General features: G+C 39.9%; 1 protein-coding gene across 3 annotated transcripts in view; it reads left to right on the top strand.

Annotated features, from left to right (window-relative positions):
• Positions 1-13,425, top strand: part of LOC101157157 (double-stranded RNA-specific editase B2-like) — a 43,750-nt gene extending 30,325 nt beyond the window's left edge. The window contains exons 2-10 of one of the 3 annotated variants that reach the window (XM_078934400.1): positions 994-1,068; positions 2,818-3,749; positions 6,637-6,745; positions 6,884-7,052; positions 7,509-7,660; positions 7,750-7,903; positions 10,011-10,192; positions 10,430-10,611; positions 11,967-13,425. In XM_078934400.1, the coding sequence (XP_078790526.1) occupies positions 994-1,068; positions 2,818-3,749; positions 6,637-6,745; positions 6,884-7,052; positions 7,509-7,660; positions 7,750-7,903; positions 10,011-10,192; positions 10,430-10,611; positions 11,967-12,143 (2,132 nt within the window). In that variant the 3' untranslated portion in view covers positions 12,144-13,425. Of the gene's footprint in view, positions 1-993; positions 1,069-2,817; positions 3,750-6,636; positions 6,746-6,883; positions 7,053-7,508; positions 7,661-7,749; positions 7,904-8,005; positions 10,193-10,429; positions 10,612-11,966 lie in introns of those variants that run through there. The other 2 variants (XM_078934401.1, XM_078934402.1) reach the window with 2 other exon arrangements.
• The last annotated feature ends 400 nt before the right edge of the window (positions 13,426-13,825 follow it).

Genomic DNA, 13,825 nt, shown 5'->3' with positions numbered 1-13,825 from the left:
CCTCTCAGTCCAGAAGAGCGCAGTGCTAGGAACAGCTAAGATACTGCGCAGGACCCTCAAGCTCCCAGGCCTCTGGTAGAGGACCCGAGCTTGGAGGAGAAACCACCTGTGGAAGGGTGGGGCGTTTTTTATATATATATATATATATTCAGATTGCAGGCATTTATGGTTAATGTCATATACTCATATAGTACATTTTTACTTTGCTTAAAGGCCCAAGTTGCTTTACAGTCACAGTCCCATTCACCCACACACAAACAATCATCCGCTCATGGTGCCAACCTAAAACCACCAGGAGCATTGCTTGGTTCAGTGTCTTGCCCAGGGACATTTCAGAACATGGACAGGCAAGGTGCAAACCAAACCTGTGATCTTCTAATCAGAGGTTGACTACTGTGCCTCTGTACCACAGCACAACGTATTATAAAGGTGGCAACTGCAACTAAAACACTCAGTTAGTGATAAAGTATAAAGGATTCCACGGCCCTTTGTCCTTGATAAAAAACGTAACACATCAAAAGAAGTCACTAATTATTCTTTGCTAATGTGATTATCCACAGCTGTCAGAGCACCCACCCAGACATCGGACAGCGAGTGGGTCCTTCTCACTTTTCCCCCACCGCCATGCTTAATTTCATTATTCCATTAAACAAGGCTCATTAACAGCAGCTAAATGGAGAGCAATCCAGTCTATAGTTCTATCATGAAACACCCCTGAAAGCAGTGTGAGTCTATGGTTCCCTTTCCCATCTTTCCATGAACTTGGGGTTTGATCCTTTTAAATCCCCCAGAACTGCTTTATTTTACTGCTCCTCTTTTTAAAATAGCAAGTTTCTCCCAAATACAATCATAATCTTTCTACTTTATCAAAATGAATAGATGCGATTGATCATCAAAACTAAGTCTAGCATGGTTTGTTATGATAAGTAGCATAAAAGAAGTTTGAGCTTTTGATAAAAATGTATGTGAAGTAAAAACGCTCTGTTGTTTCAGGTGGGAGTGATGCGTCATCGGCTCTCTCCAGACCAACACAACACTGGGACTCTAAAATATCCTTGGACAGTTTAAGTAAATCGTTTTTCTCTGTTGGATATACTCATAGTTCTTAGTAACACAGACCATAGAAACTTCATTTCCTTTTTTCTTTTTCAGACAGACTGCAATAATACATTATTTAATTCATTATCGCCTCGTCTATTTCTTTTTAAGTGTACTTATGTTTTTGGATTTTAAAACATAAAATCCATTGATGACGTATTAAAAGTGCAAATGGCCTGTCAGAAGAAATTGTGAACATGTGAAAAACAACGGATTTAGTTTGTTTTTGAAGCCATCTACAGATAGACCAACGAAAAGTTGTGTCATTTTACCGGTAATTGTAAGATGTTTCTTGGTTTAAAGACTCGCTCAAATCAAAGTATTTAAATAACATGTTCTTGACATGTTTAAAAAAAAAATCAAGATTAAAACTGCGATTGAGTTTTACCCAATTCAAATTGCTTTGGATCAGGAGCAGATGTTTGTAAAAGCTCAGACTTATGACGCAGCCACTGCCGTTGGCAGAACAAAGTCTTGCCTTCTCTGCTTCAATTCTAAATCCTCCACTTGCAAATAGATCCATGTTCGGTTTCATTTTCCTCGTCATCGGGCTCTTAACTATGTGGCTGGATATTCCAATATTGATCGCCATTTTTATGATATGCTAATGTTAGCTTCGGCTTGGGAGGCCCTTGTCACTAGCACTAAAAATGGATGGCTCAACCCCTCTCGTGTTCCCAAATGTAAAGTGCCATTGCTTCCTTATACAAGCTCCGACACGTTGAAGCCAGTCAGGGATTGGTCCAAGTCGCTTTAAGTCATATCTATGGCAACAGTAGTTACCATGTGATACTCCGAGTGACTCGGACCAGTCACTGTCAACTGGTTTCAACATGGCGGTGCCCTTATCAGAAAGCAATGGTGAGGTATTTTGCAAGAGCCAGAGGAAAGGCATTATCTATAGCTGACATCACAACCAGATTCCATTGTTTTTACAGCCTGTGGTTGCTCTTGGTGGAGTATAAACAAAGCAATGCTGGGAAATGGGCTAACTTCCACTGCAAGAGTCCCACCCACAACCTAAAAGCGAATTTTTAATGAGCCCCAGAAGAAGCTTGACATGCTGATTTAAAAAATAAAAATAAAAATAAAAACTCAGGAGTGCAAGAAACCAGATTTATTTTATTCTTTAACTTGAGGGAGCCCAGGTCCTGGAGAATTACAGCCAATGGACTGATGCTAAGATAGGAGAGGGTTAGGGATGGGCAATTATCCTAGTAGTCAGAGCAAAAATAGGCTTACTGGGATGAGGAGTGTGATCCACAGGTAGAAGGGAGGGGTTGGGTTAAGTCCTCGGTACAGCAAATTAATCGACACACACACATACACACAGCAGGGCAGCTGCTGCCATGACATTTTTTCTGGACGTGAGATTTTGAGCACTCCTGTATAATCTTAAAGCAAATTCCAGTCATTATATCTAACCAAAAGAGTTTCATATATTGACAAAAAACATTCATTATTGTTTAGATACAAAGTCTAATTCCAAAAATGTAGTAGTTGTGTTGTGCTTAAAAAAACGAAATATGATTATTTCTATTGAACCAAGTCTGAACAGCAACTGCCCAAAAGCTAAAGCTGATTGTTGTATTTTACTTTGCATTGAGGAAAACCATTTGTGGATGATATTCTGGTTTCTTAGGAAAAGGACCTTCATACTTTAAAAGTGTGATTCCAATACAGACGTTTTTTTGGCTCATTCTGGTTTGTTTTCAACAGGGACCAGTGTGGAGGTGAAAGAAAACCAGGATGAGAAACACCAAAGAGATCATGACACCTTACAAAAGCATTGCCCTTCAGCTCTTTGTACAAACATCTACACAACTGCACCACGAGAACTAAAGAGGAAACAGTCTGTGCTGTTTGGAAAAGATCACCATCAGAGCACCTTGGCCTGTAAAAGATCCGCCTGGGCTGTCACCCAAAAGAATGCGCTGGTCCACTTAAACGAGTTAAAACCAGGTCTGCGGTATGAAATCATGTCAAAAAGCGGTCCACTCCATGCCCCAGTGTTTTCTGTTGGTGTGGAGGTTAATGGATTCCACTTTGAGGGTTTTGGCTCCACAAAAAAGCAGGCCAAGATGCGGGCTGCAGAATTGGCTCTGCAGTCTTTCATCCAGTTCCCAAACGCCTCGCAGGCCCATGCAGTAATGGGGAACTTCACCAACGCAAATGTGGATTTTGCAGCAGATAAACTAAGCCTTTCTGACACCTTCCTGACAGAATTTGAACCTTCTCCCTTTGAAACCTGTGACCTCTTGCATTGGAACACAAAGAAGGAAATTTTGAACAGTATCTGCAACTACAGGCAACTTATTCGGTTCACTCTGGACTTGAATTCCTCTGCAAACCCAAAAGGACAAAGCTTCAGCACGTTGCTGTTACAGCACCTCAGCCCAGTGGCGCTGCTCAGTGTGCTGCGACCAGAGCTCAGGTACATATGTCTGACAGAAACAGTTCATGGCAGGCCCAAGAGGAACTTTATTATGGTGCTAAGATTAGAAGGACAGCTGTTTGAAGGTTGTTGTTCCAGCAAAAGACTGGCCAAAGAGCGAGCAGCAGCAGCAGCCCTAGATTCTCTTTACAGAATCAGCCTGGGACCAGAGAGGAAGATGATGGGAATTCAGAGCTGTAATAATCGGCTACCTCAGGTATGTAAATCTGTCCATCTTTTTTCTGAGCCTGATGAATCCCTATTGGCTGGAGCCAACCTGGTTTATGTTGGGTGATAGATCACAAGTCTGTTGCAGGGCCGCACACTTATTTAGTTATAATGAAGCCTTAGTTTGATGCATAGGTAGAACATGCACGTTCTGTACAGAAAGTCCCAGCCAGGATTTAAACCAGGGTCTCTTGTTGTGGGGCGAGGATGCTAGCCACTGCGCACCATGCAGCCCCACACATCTGCTTTGAAATTTATGAGATGAAAAGAAAATCAGATGTAACCATTAAAAGAAAATGAACTGAATAAGGAGTTTTTGCTGTCAACAATCTTTAAAAGGGGTGTAGTAAAGCATCAGACCTTACACAGGTGGACTGTGGGTTCAAATCTATAGCTACATGATGCTCAAGACTAAAAAGGTCCCTGCTAGGGATAATTTAAGAGTCATCAATTCACCTATGAAGCATGTTTGTTTTAATTTTATCATTATTTTTTTTTTAACTTGTCCTGTCCAGCAGCTGGGCAAACAGATGACAACTGAAGGCCTCTTGTGTTGGACATATTTTACTTTACCAACAGGGGTTATGAATCTTCTGACACACCAGAGGTATGTCTGAATAAACCCCTTTGGTAATCGAGGCCAAACTTTATTCATTTTAATCATATTTGATATTTATACTCATTACAGTGAGGTTCAGATCTACTGCAAGTCTATAGGGAAGGGGTCGGTCCACACCCAAATGTTCTAAAAGGCTAAAGACCCATCTTTTTAACCTGGCTTTAAGCTAATTTCTTACTACAACTTTTTATTTATTTATTTGTTTTATTTATTTATTTATTTTTATTTATCCATTTTTTTCTTGTTTTATGAACTTACAGTAGATTTTAATGTGTTATTTTAATTTACCTTATTTCAATGTTTTATTGTTTATTGCTTTTATAAATATGTTTACTTTTTCATTCTCTTTTTCATTTATTTTTTATTTATTTTTTTATTTTCCAGTGCTTCCTCAGTTGGGACCTCTCCCTCTGGGTTGGCTGCTGTTCAGCCACTGCGGCTCTGGATGGGGACCTGCATCACCTCTTTGCTGTGGTGGAGCGGTCCTCGCCTGTGATGCTGCGGCTGTTCACAGAAAGGGAGGTTCCAATTGTTAGCGTTTCTAACATCTTGTTTTCGAGCTCAGCCTATTTCTTATTTCTCATTTCTCATGGTAATTCCCCATCAGTTAGGGGGTGGGAGATGTGAAAGAAGTGGGGGGTTGTGTAGGTACGGGGAGGGGGGCCCTATTTTTATTTTTATTTATTTATTTTTGTGCTTGTTTATTTTAATTTTCATGCTTGTTTTTATATTGTTTATTTTGTTTTGTTTTAATGTAAAGCCCTTTGTTTTATACTTTTATATGTAAAGTGCTTCATAAATAAAGTTTGATTGATTGATTAATTGATAAACATACCTGTTGGCACCAAAAGTGTTCACATGTCAACATGTACACAACATGTACACAATACAAATAATGTTCACACAGGCAAACTTATGCATTCAAATCCAACTAAAATGGATAATGGAATGTAAGAAGGAGGGAGAGTGCCCAGCCATCCCCACACCAAGACCCCCGCAGCAGCAGCAGCAGCAGCTGCAGCCAGAACCCCCCAACACCCGCATGGCAGTAGATAGAGAAAAACCGCCCCCCAGGCGATCACATCCGCCACCCAGGCCAGGGCCAGCAAGCCACGGGGGCCCCAGAGCCAGAGAGCAGGGAGGCACGGGGGAACAGAGAGTTCAAGCTTTATGCCAAGGGTTCCTTACAACCTGTTTCCTAAATAGTCTGAATAAATGTCCCTGAGGTGCTTTGGATGCTACCAGATGGAATGAGCGACACATCAACATTATCTTCATGTCCAGAGGCCGTAGAGGTGGCTGATGTCCGCTCTGATCTGCAGCGTCATTAAGCCTCAGAGCTCTCCAGAATCACTCTCAGTCTTTTCCTGTCACATTTTATGTTTAAAAGCATGTCAGCTGCCTGGCTTGACTCCTGGGGGCCAAAGCAAGAATATCGCTCAAAAACGAAAAGATGTAACAGAGTCGGATATAAACAGCACCTTGAGGCAGACAATTAGAGGATCCACCCACCAAAATACAAATTCACAGATCTGGTTTTGAATGAAAAAACTCAGAATGAGTGAAAAAGATTCAGAACCATCACTCTTTCATTGGAAACCTCTGTCTTGCAGCGGCGTGACGCTTCAATGAGTGTGGAGAGGAAGGTGGAGAAAAGTGAAGAGCATAGTAAATTCACAGATAATTGTTTAACACGCTCATTAAATATGACCTTATGCCTCTCTTCTCCAGATAACATTTAGCATGAGCAGATAGATGATACAGTTAGAATTTAGAAGGATGTTTCTGACAGTTTGGGATTTTTAATAACTTTAGGTGCTCAGTGCGATTTGATCATTTTGATCTTTTACTGTTTAAAAATCTTCTATCCGTATTTTGCAATGTAACAGCACAACGCATACCCCTTGTGCTATCTTAGGTGACCCCACCCTTACATTGATGTGTTCTCCCTATCATAACAAAGGTGGATAAAGGTGGAAAGATTTCATGTAATCCATGGACACCAGTACGGTGGCCCAGAAGGGTCACAACACATTAACTTTACACACAACACATTAACTTTACACACAACACAATAACTCGCAACACAACATATTAACTCACAACACATTAACTCACAAATCATTGAAGAAAAAAGGTTCAGAGCACTGTCTAGTGGGTCCAGATGACCCAACTCCCAATGTTAAAGTACCTAGGACGGTACAAGGGTTACAGAAAGCAGGCAGTTTCAGATAACAACTCATTTCCTCTTCTGCAGTTGTTTGCAGAGTCAGTCTATCACCTGGTGAGGGACAAGTATGCACAGCTGACTGAGTCATCCTCGCATGGTCGGCCCAAGGTGCTGGCTGGGGTAGTTATGAGCAGAGGTGAGAGGAACCCATGAGAAATCACTACAATTATGTGTTTTCTCAAAATATTTAAGAAACAAGAATTTGGACACGTTTTCTTTCCCTTTTTGGATCATTTAGAAAAGACTGCCTAAAGCTACTCTCCTCTTTCTACAGGATTTGACATCAGCTCAGCTCGGGTTGTGTCTTTGGCCACTGGCACTAAGTGTTTGGATCTGGAGGATGAGAGCGACAGTGGACGTATTCTTAGAGACTGTCACGCTGAGGTCATCAGCCGGAGGGCGCTGGTTCGCTTTCTTTACGCTCAGCTGGAGCTGCTGCTTTGGTACAAACAACAGCTGAACTTGTTTGTGTTGAGGGTTTTATTCTAGATTTTCTAAAAGGACCCTTTTATCAATTAGGTTATCTAACTATTGCTTCACAGTACCAAGATTATTCATACATGTAAGCATTATTACAAAATCATAAAAAAAACATTTCCAAATAATTTCCACCATAGTCTTTGGGAGTAATGAAGATGGTTAGGATCGGGAATAAATAGACCAGAGGTACAGATTGTGTTAGATGTCATGGAAATTAATCAGGGAAGCAGATATAAATATTTTGGACACGTTGGAAGGAGGAGGGGGCAGTGATTGTGTTGGTAACGGATGCGAAGGTTGGAGCCACCAGGAAGGAAGATTTGAGTTAAAGTTCCAGTTTAGACTATCAGTCAGTCTCACAGGTCTGTAGAATCTCTGGAGTTTGTGTCATTATGTTTCCATCTTTTTTTCCTCTGAAGCATGCCAGACGCTGGCAAAGAGCAGTCGATCTTTGTTAGAAATAAAGACAACACCTTCCGGCTGCAGGAGGGCATCCTCTTCCACATGTACGTCAGCTCATCCCCCTGTGGAGATGCTCGACTCAACTGCCCCTATGAAACCACAGCTGCATGTGAGACTGCCATGAATATGTTTGAAAAATGATCCCTGCTGCTCAAAGTGTTGGGCGAAAATGCAATGCAATTCTTCGTCCTCTTTCAGATTCCAGCAGGAGGTTTCGCTTTCACCTCAGGGTAAAGGCCAGCGGTGGCGAGGGGACGCTGCCCGTCTCTGCTCGGAGATCCAGTCAGACAAGGGACTTTGTGTTGCCGGGTAAAGCTTTGCTCACCATGTCCTGCACTGATAAACTGGCAAAGTAAGTAAAGAACTGTTTGAAATGAAACAGTTGGCATTCTGCAACATTTTTACATAAAATCTGTAAACATGTTGTGAATGTCATTTTATCATTTTATTTTAGTTTTCTGTGGAGGCTGGCTGTGACTCCACCCATTTATCCATGGATCCCATTGAGCAGTCACTGCTGCCTGCACTTTAGTAAACACTCACATTATATAAGGACCTCTCCCTCTGTCTTTAGTGTTGGCTTGTCTTGTTTGATATCTAGTCTTACATGCCTATGATTTGTAACTTATGTACTTTATAAATAAATTCTTGGGATTGTGCAACACGCTGGCCTACGATTTTTCCTGCATTTGTGCTGTAATTTGCTTGCTTGCCTGTGACAAACAGTGATTGCATTCTAAATAACAATAGTAACCTTTACACATTAATTTAAAGATATTTGTGTTTACATTTGATCTAAAATAAGTGTAGAACCACTAAAATAAACACTGCACCTATACCACACACCGTATTTACAATTCACACAGAACTTCAACTACACTCTCACATACACAGAGGCAACACAGTTGTGTTAATGGGTTTTCTTTCCTGGTATTTTAAAATTCTCCCTGATGTAAATGGAAACATTATACCCATTCCAGCTCTATAGCTGCCATCTAGTAACTATCAAACAAAACCTTCACAAATGGTTTTTTTCTTTCTTTTTTTATTGTAAAAATTACATTCACTGTTGTCTAGAATGAAAATACTTTGGAAAAGAAAATACCCGACAGCTGTGATCTCTAATCTTCGGGCGGGAGACTGACATCGTCTGTGGATCATTTAGTAGTCTGCTTCACAGAAGGAACACATTATTACCGTTTTAACCATGATCTAACTCTAAACAACGTTTTATTTTGGGAAACTAGAAGATTCTCTCTCTCAGATCGGTGTATGACTCCCTCTTGATGCACATCTAGATGCTTGCCTTGGTTACATGTCCTATCTAAATCTGCTCCCCTTCTTAAAGTGGCTTCTTAACACAGAATACAGCACTGCTAAATTAAAGCCCCCAAGATAGAAAATCTAATAAAAAACAAATGTTTTTTGGAAGGTTTCTTAGCACCACAAAGAAAACAGAGGGAAAGTCTACAACTTTAAACAAAATAACTCTACAATTTAATAGAAGATATCAGGAATCCCATTAAAAGTTTAGATTTATTGTGAAAGATTGTTCCCATGCCACACAACCACTGTAAAATATGCAGGGACTGACTCTCTAAATAAAGTTACATACAGAGCAGGTTAAAGTCCCACTCTGATCATCTTTTGATCGATTGTAAAAGCATTCCAGGTGGTCTTTTGACTATGACTATGATGTTTTAAACCAAAATCAAAACACTTGTGTCATTTTCTAGAACATCGTTTCTGCAGAGCGAAAGTACTTCATTAGAAATTTGCCTGTGACTGATGGGGGGAAGTAAGTCTGCCCTCATTTGCCATGATTCCTTACACTAGCTTACAGCCCCTCACACCCCCAACCGAACATTACTAAGGCAACAAAAATGGCGAGCAATAATGGAACTACGCAGCTGTACAGTTGCCAGCTCAGACAAGAAAAATAAAGACATGCATGGATTTATTTGTGGATTAGTAAATGCATCAGAAAAGAGCGGGGCAGGGAGCTTGTGGCCTGCTGATTGTAGTTTCTACATCACAACTTTTTCAAACTGTATTTTTCCATCTGCTCCTGGTTTACAACAATTTGCATACAGAAATACCCACAAATGCAGTTTTATTCTTTTTTTTTTGTAAATATCCTCCATCATTAGAAAAATTCCACAAGACGTTAAAAAAATACAATTTTCATCAGAATGGGTTTTTAACAGGTCTTATATTTTTTTTTAAATAACTTCTTTTTTTGCCTTCATTTGGTTTTGTTATTTTATGTGCCTCTGTGAAAATTTTGATTGACATTAAACTAGTGTGTGGTGAAAAAAGTCGGGGATGCAACTAACCCTGCTTCCCTGTGCTGTAATGCCTTCTTGTGACCGTCAGGCTTCAGTCAACGTTTCATTCAGAATCCTGCAGGGGACAAAAGAGATGATCAATCAAGTAATGTATGCCTATGGTCTCAACAGGTGGTGCATTGTGGGCATGCAGGGGGCGCTCCTGTCCCACCTGGTGGAGCCAATTTATCTGCACAGCCTAACCGTGGGCACGCTCTGCCACACTGGACATCTAGCCAGAGGCATGGCTCGCCGCCTCACCCCTGTCAAACACCTGCCCCTCCCCTACAGACGACAGCAGCTGCTGCTAGCCTGTAGGTCCAAACAGAGTCCTGAAACGATTAAACCAGCATCATGCTCAATTTAGATGTTAACATTCAAACTTAGCAAGAGACATGAAAATGGTATGTCCTAAAATGTCAGGAAAACCTCTGTTTAGATTTAAGTCAAGCTTAACAACTTTTAGTTAAGCTTTAACCTTTCCTATAAGGGATTATTATTTTGACGGACTGATATTAAAGATATAAGAGTTTTCCCATTATTCCATGCAGGTTTGAGCAGCAGGAATGTTCGACCTGCAGGAAAAGCTCCCAGCATTAGTCTAAACTGGAGCTGTGGGGACCGAGGCCTGGAGGAGGTGAGCACCTCCTCGGGGAGGAGGACGGACTCGGGGACTCCGTCACGGCTCTGCAGGCACTCGCTGTTCACCCGCTGGCTGCAGCTGCAGAGGCAGGTGAGAAACTCAAAACCGTCTTAAGATTCATGAGTCACCTCTGCAGAATCACTCAAGTGTTAAATCAAAACATGAAAAATGTTCGCAGAAAAACATGAAGGTTGGATTTTGGTCTGAAGGTCAGACAGTCAGTCAAACAGAAACCTAAAGTCAGGAAACAAAACTTGAATTCTTCGGACATGCCATAAAGAAAGACTCTTGAAAAATAAACGAGGCTAAAAGGCAAATATGTCTTTTATTAAAACCTAAAGGTTTCAAGAAAAAAAGTTACATCTTTTCAGAGTCAAATAAAAACCCTTAAAGATTCTGTTTTTCTTTTCAATCATGAAGGATTTCAACTTTCTTCAAACTCCTTTTTCTGGAATCAAACTCCAATAAGACACATTTTCTTCTTCATGCTGTCAAACTGAAGCCTCTTTATGTCCTTGTTTCCATTAATCTTCTTTAGTTTTCTTTAGACCTGCTGTGTCATGTCCACCCAACATGTGAAAAATTGGTAGCTGTTTTCACTGAAAACACTTGACTGAAGGATCAGTGTCAAACTGGTTTATTTCTGTGATCTGGTGATTAAAACTGATGCCTCACAATATGAAAGCTTGTTTGTTTGGATCTGTGCTGGGTCCTTGTCACAGTCCAAAACCATTTTCTTAGATTATTAGGTAGCTGCAAATTATACCTGAGGAGTGAGTCTTATGTGCAAATCTTTTGTTGCATAATCCAGGGTGTCAGGGTGGCAAATTTTGGGCAATCATTTTTGCTTTACAGAAAGATTCTTCTTTTTCTATAACAGAATAAAATCCTCCATCTCAGCTCCTGTTTCCTCCAGAGTAGGAGTGTACCTGGATCACACAGCAGGTGTTCTGTCCTTCTACAGCGTCTCTGAAAGCATGACTCTCCTCCACAGAGTCCAGACCACATTCACTCAGACGCTCCATGCTGGAGTTGGTCTCATCAAATGTTTTGGTATTGCACTTAAAAATCAGAACTTGGTTATATTAAGCAGACATTGGAACTGCAGATCACATTTTATGTTGTAATTAAATTTTTGTCCACTTTGTTTTACTTTTTGTTGCTTTCTTTAATTTTAAGTTTTTATAACAGGTTTTGTTTTCTCTTTTGCTGTTTGTTCACCAAAGTTTGTGTTTATTCTACAAATATCAATTTTGGAAACATTATGACATTATAACTGTATTTTATTTATTCTAACATTAAAACATTATGTGTAGTTATCTAAGTTTTCCTTGTTTTCCTTTAGTTTATTTCCAGAATATTCATAGGAAAGTAAGAGCTACTTTTCACTTTTTCCAGGAGACTTTTTCACCTCTTCAAACCATGCTTGTGTTCTTCTTTCTCAGCTAAATGGACCAGTCTCAGGTTTACAAGCATCCACAGAATCTTTCTCTGCATGTAAAATGTCCGCTGAACGGTACCAGAGGGCGCTGCGGCGATTTGGTAGCGCTCTGAAGGCTGGAGGTCTGGGAGCGTGGTACAGGAAACCCCTGAAGTCGGGTCACTTCAGTGTCACTGTGTGAGGACAGCTTCTGTACACAGACTTTCAGCCTTTGACGGCTTACAATTGAGATTATGGACTGACTCAGAAGCCCTAAGAAAATCTCGATGAGCTCCTTTATTGATCTGTGTTTGTCTGAAAATGTCAGATCTGCAGGAACATACAGCTAAGCAAAATTCAGGAACCAAATGTAACCTCTATGGAAGCAGCATCATTCTGGACTGTTTGTTCCTCAGAATGATCACAGCTTATGAAACTTTCTTTCATAATATTGATAAATATTCATAAATACGAAAGCTGAGTATTCTTAACTTACTTTGAAACTGTTTTTTTGCAATTATTTGATGCTTTTTTAACTCTTAATCTGGGTTGTAAATGTAAAAGGTCAAGTCTGTAGCTTTTGTGAGCCCAAATTTGAAGTTCTGGCTGTACAACTTCTGGAATTTCCTTTAGAGAACTTACAAAAACAGAGTTTGGTTAGGTACAATTAAGCAGATAAAATAACCAGTTTGATTTTTATCCTATTTAGTTTACTCAGCCGCTCCATGCTGGGCTGTGGTTGGGTTATGTTGTTGGATCCACAGCAGAGTTCTGTAAACTCAAATAGTTCCTGAAAGAAGTGAAATGTTTGTTTTTAGTGATTTCTCTGCTTTGGATCATTTTGAACTAAACGTTTTAACTGTTAATATTCTGTGGAGTAATGTTTGTAGTCAGCAATAAAGAGAGAAATGAAAAATCTCTAGAATGTGGATTTCAGACATTTTTGAACATGAATCTCAAACTTTCTGGAGTAAAATCTGTTTTGTTGTTGTTTCTTTAAACTTTGGGATTTGACTATTTGAATTCAAATTTCACACAAATGTTTTGTTCATGTTTTTGTGTTGTTGTCATGTGAGCTGAAGGAAGCTGCAACACAAATGGAATCAGTGACGTCACAATCAAAGACTTTCTGTGTTTGTTCTACACAGAAACAGGAAGAGAAGAAACTGAAGGAGAAGATTGTGTTTGTAGAAAGAAGAATATTTACAACGTTGTTTTCTTTCTTTTTGCTTCATTTGACAACTTTGGATTGAAGATTTGTGTTTTCATTTCTTTGTTCTTCAGAGAAAAGTTCTTTCTGATCATTTGACAATAAAAACATCCTGATTCTTTTGTCTTCATTCCAGAGTTTGTGTGAAATCTGATGAAAAAAGTTGGAATAATATGAGGGAAGAACTGAGGCAGTTTTCCTGGAACTCCAGAAATGACCCTTAAAACACCAAATGTCATCAATGTGTCCCAATAAAGGAATTTCAAAGTTTAAATCTGTCTGTTTTTTTAAGTAAAGACAGAATAGTTTTGTATTCTCTCATGTATGATTTATATCCGTTTAGAAAGTTTAGAAAGTTGATGGTCCTGGACTGAAGGCAGGACAGGCTGGAGTAGTTCAGGACTTCAGAACAGCTACTTTAGGAAGCTTCATCTGCATATTTTTGTTTATGGATCCTCTGAACTGTAGAATGATGTGAGTCCCCAAAATCCATCTAAAGAGTTATGTCACATAAACAGGAGCTGCTTCAGCTGCTTCATCAGTGCATAACTGCAGGGTTTGTTCTTTAAATCCTTTCAAACACTCGAACTGTTCATTTTCCACTAAACTGAAAAACTCTCATGCATTTTTCTGCTTGATTTACTTTTTGGCTGAATGTTGAGAATAATTTTGTG

The sequence above is a fragment of the Oryzias latipes genome, chromosome 17 (assembly GCF_053564925.1).
Source record: "Oryzias latipes strain Hd-rR chromosome 17, Olatipes_Hd-rR_3.1".
NCBI classification, from domain to species: Eukaryota; Metazoa; Chordata; class Actinopteri; order Beloniformes; family Adrianichthyidae; genus Oryzias; species Oryzias latipes.
This window is presented reverse-complemented; position numbering and strand designations above follow the sequence as displayed.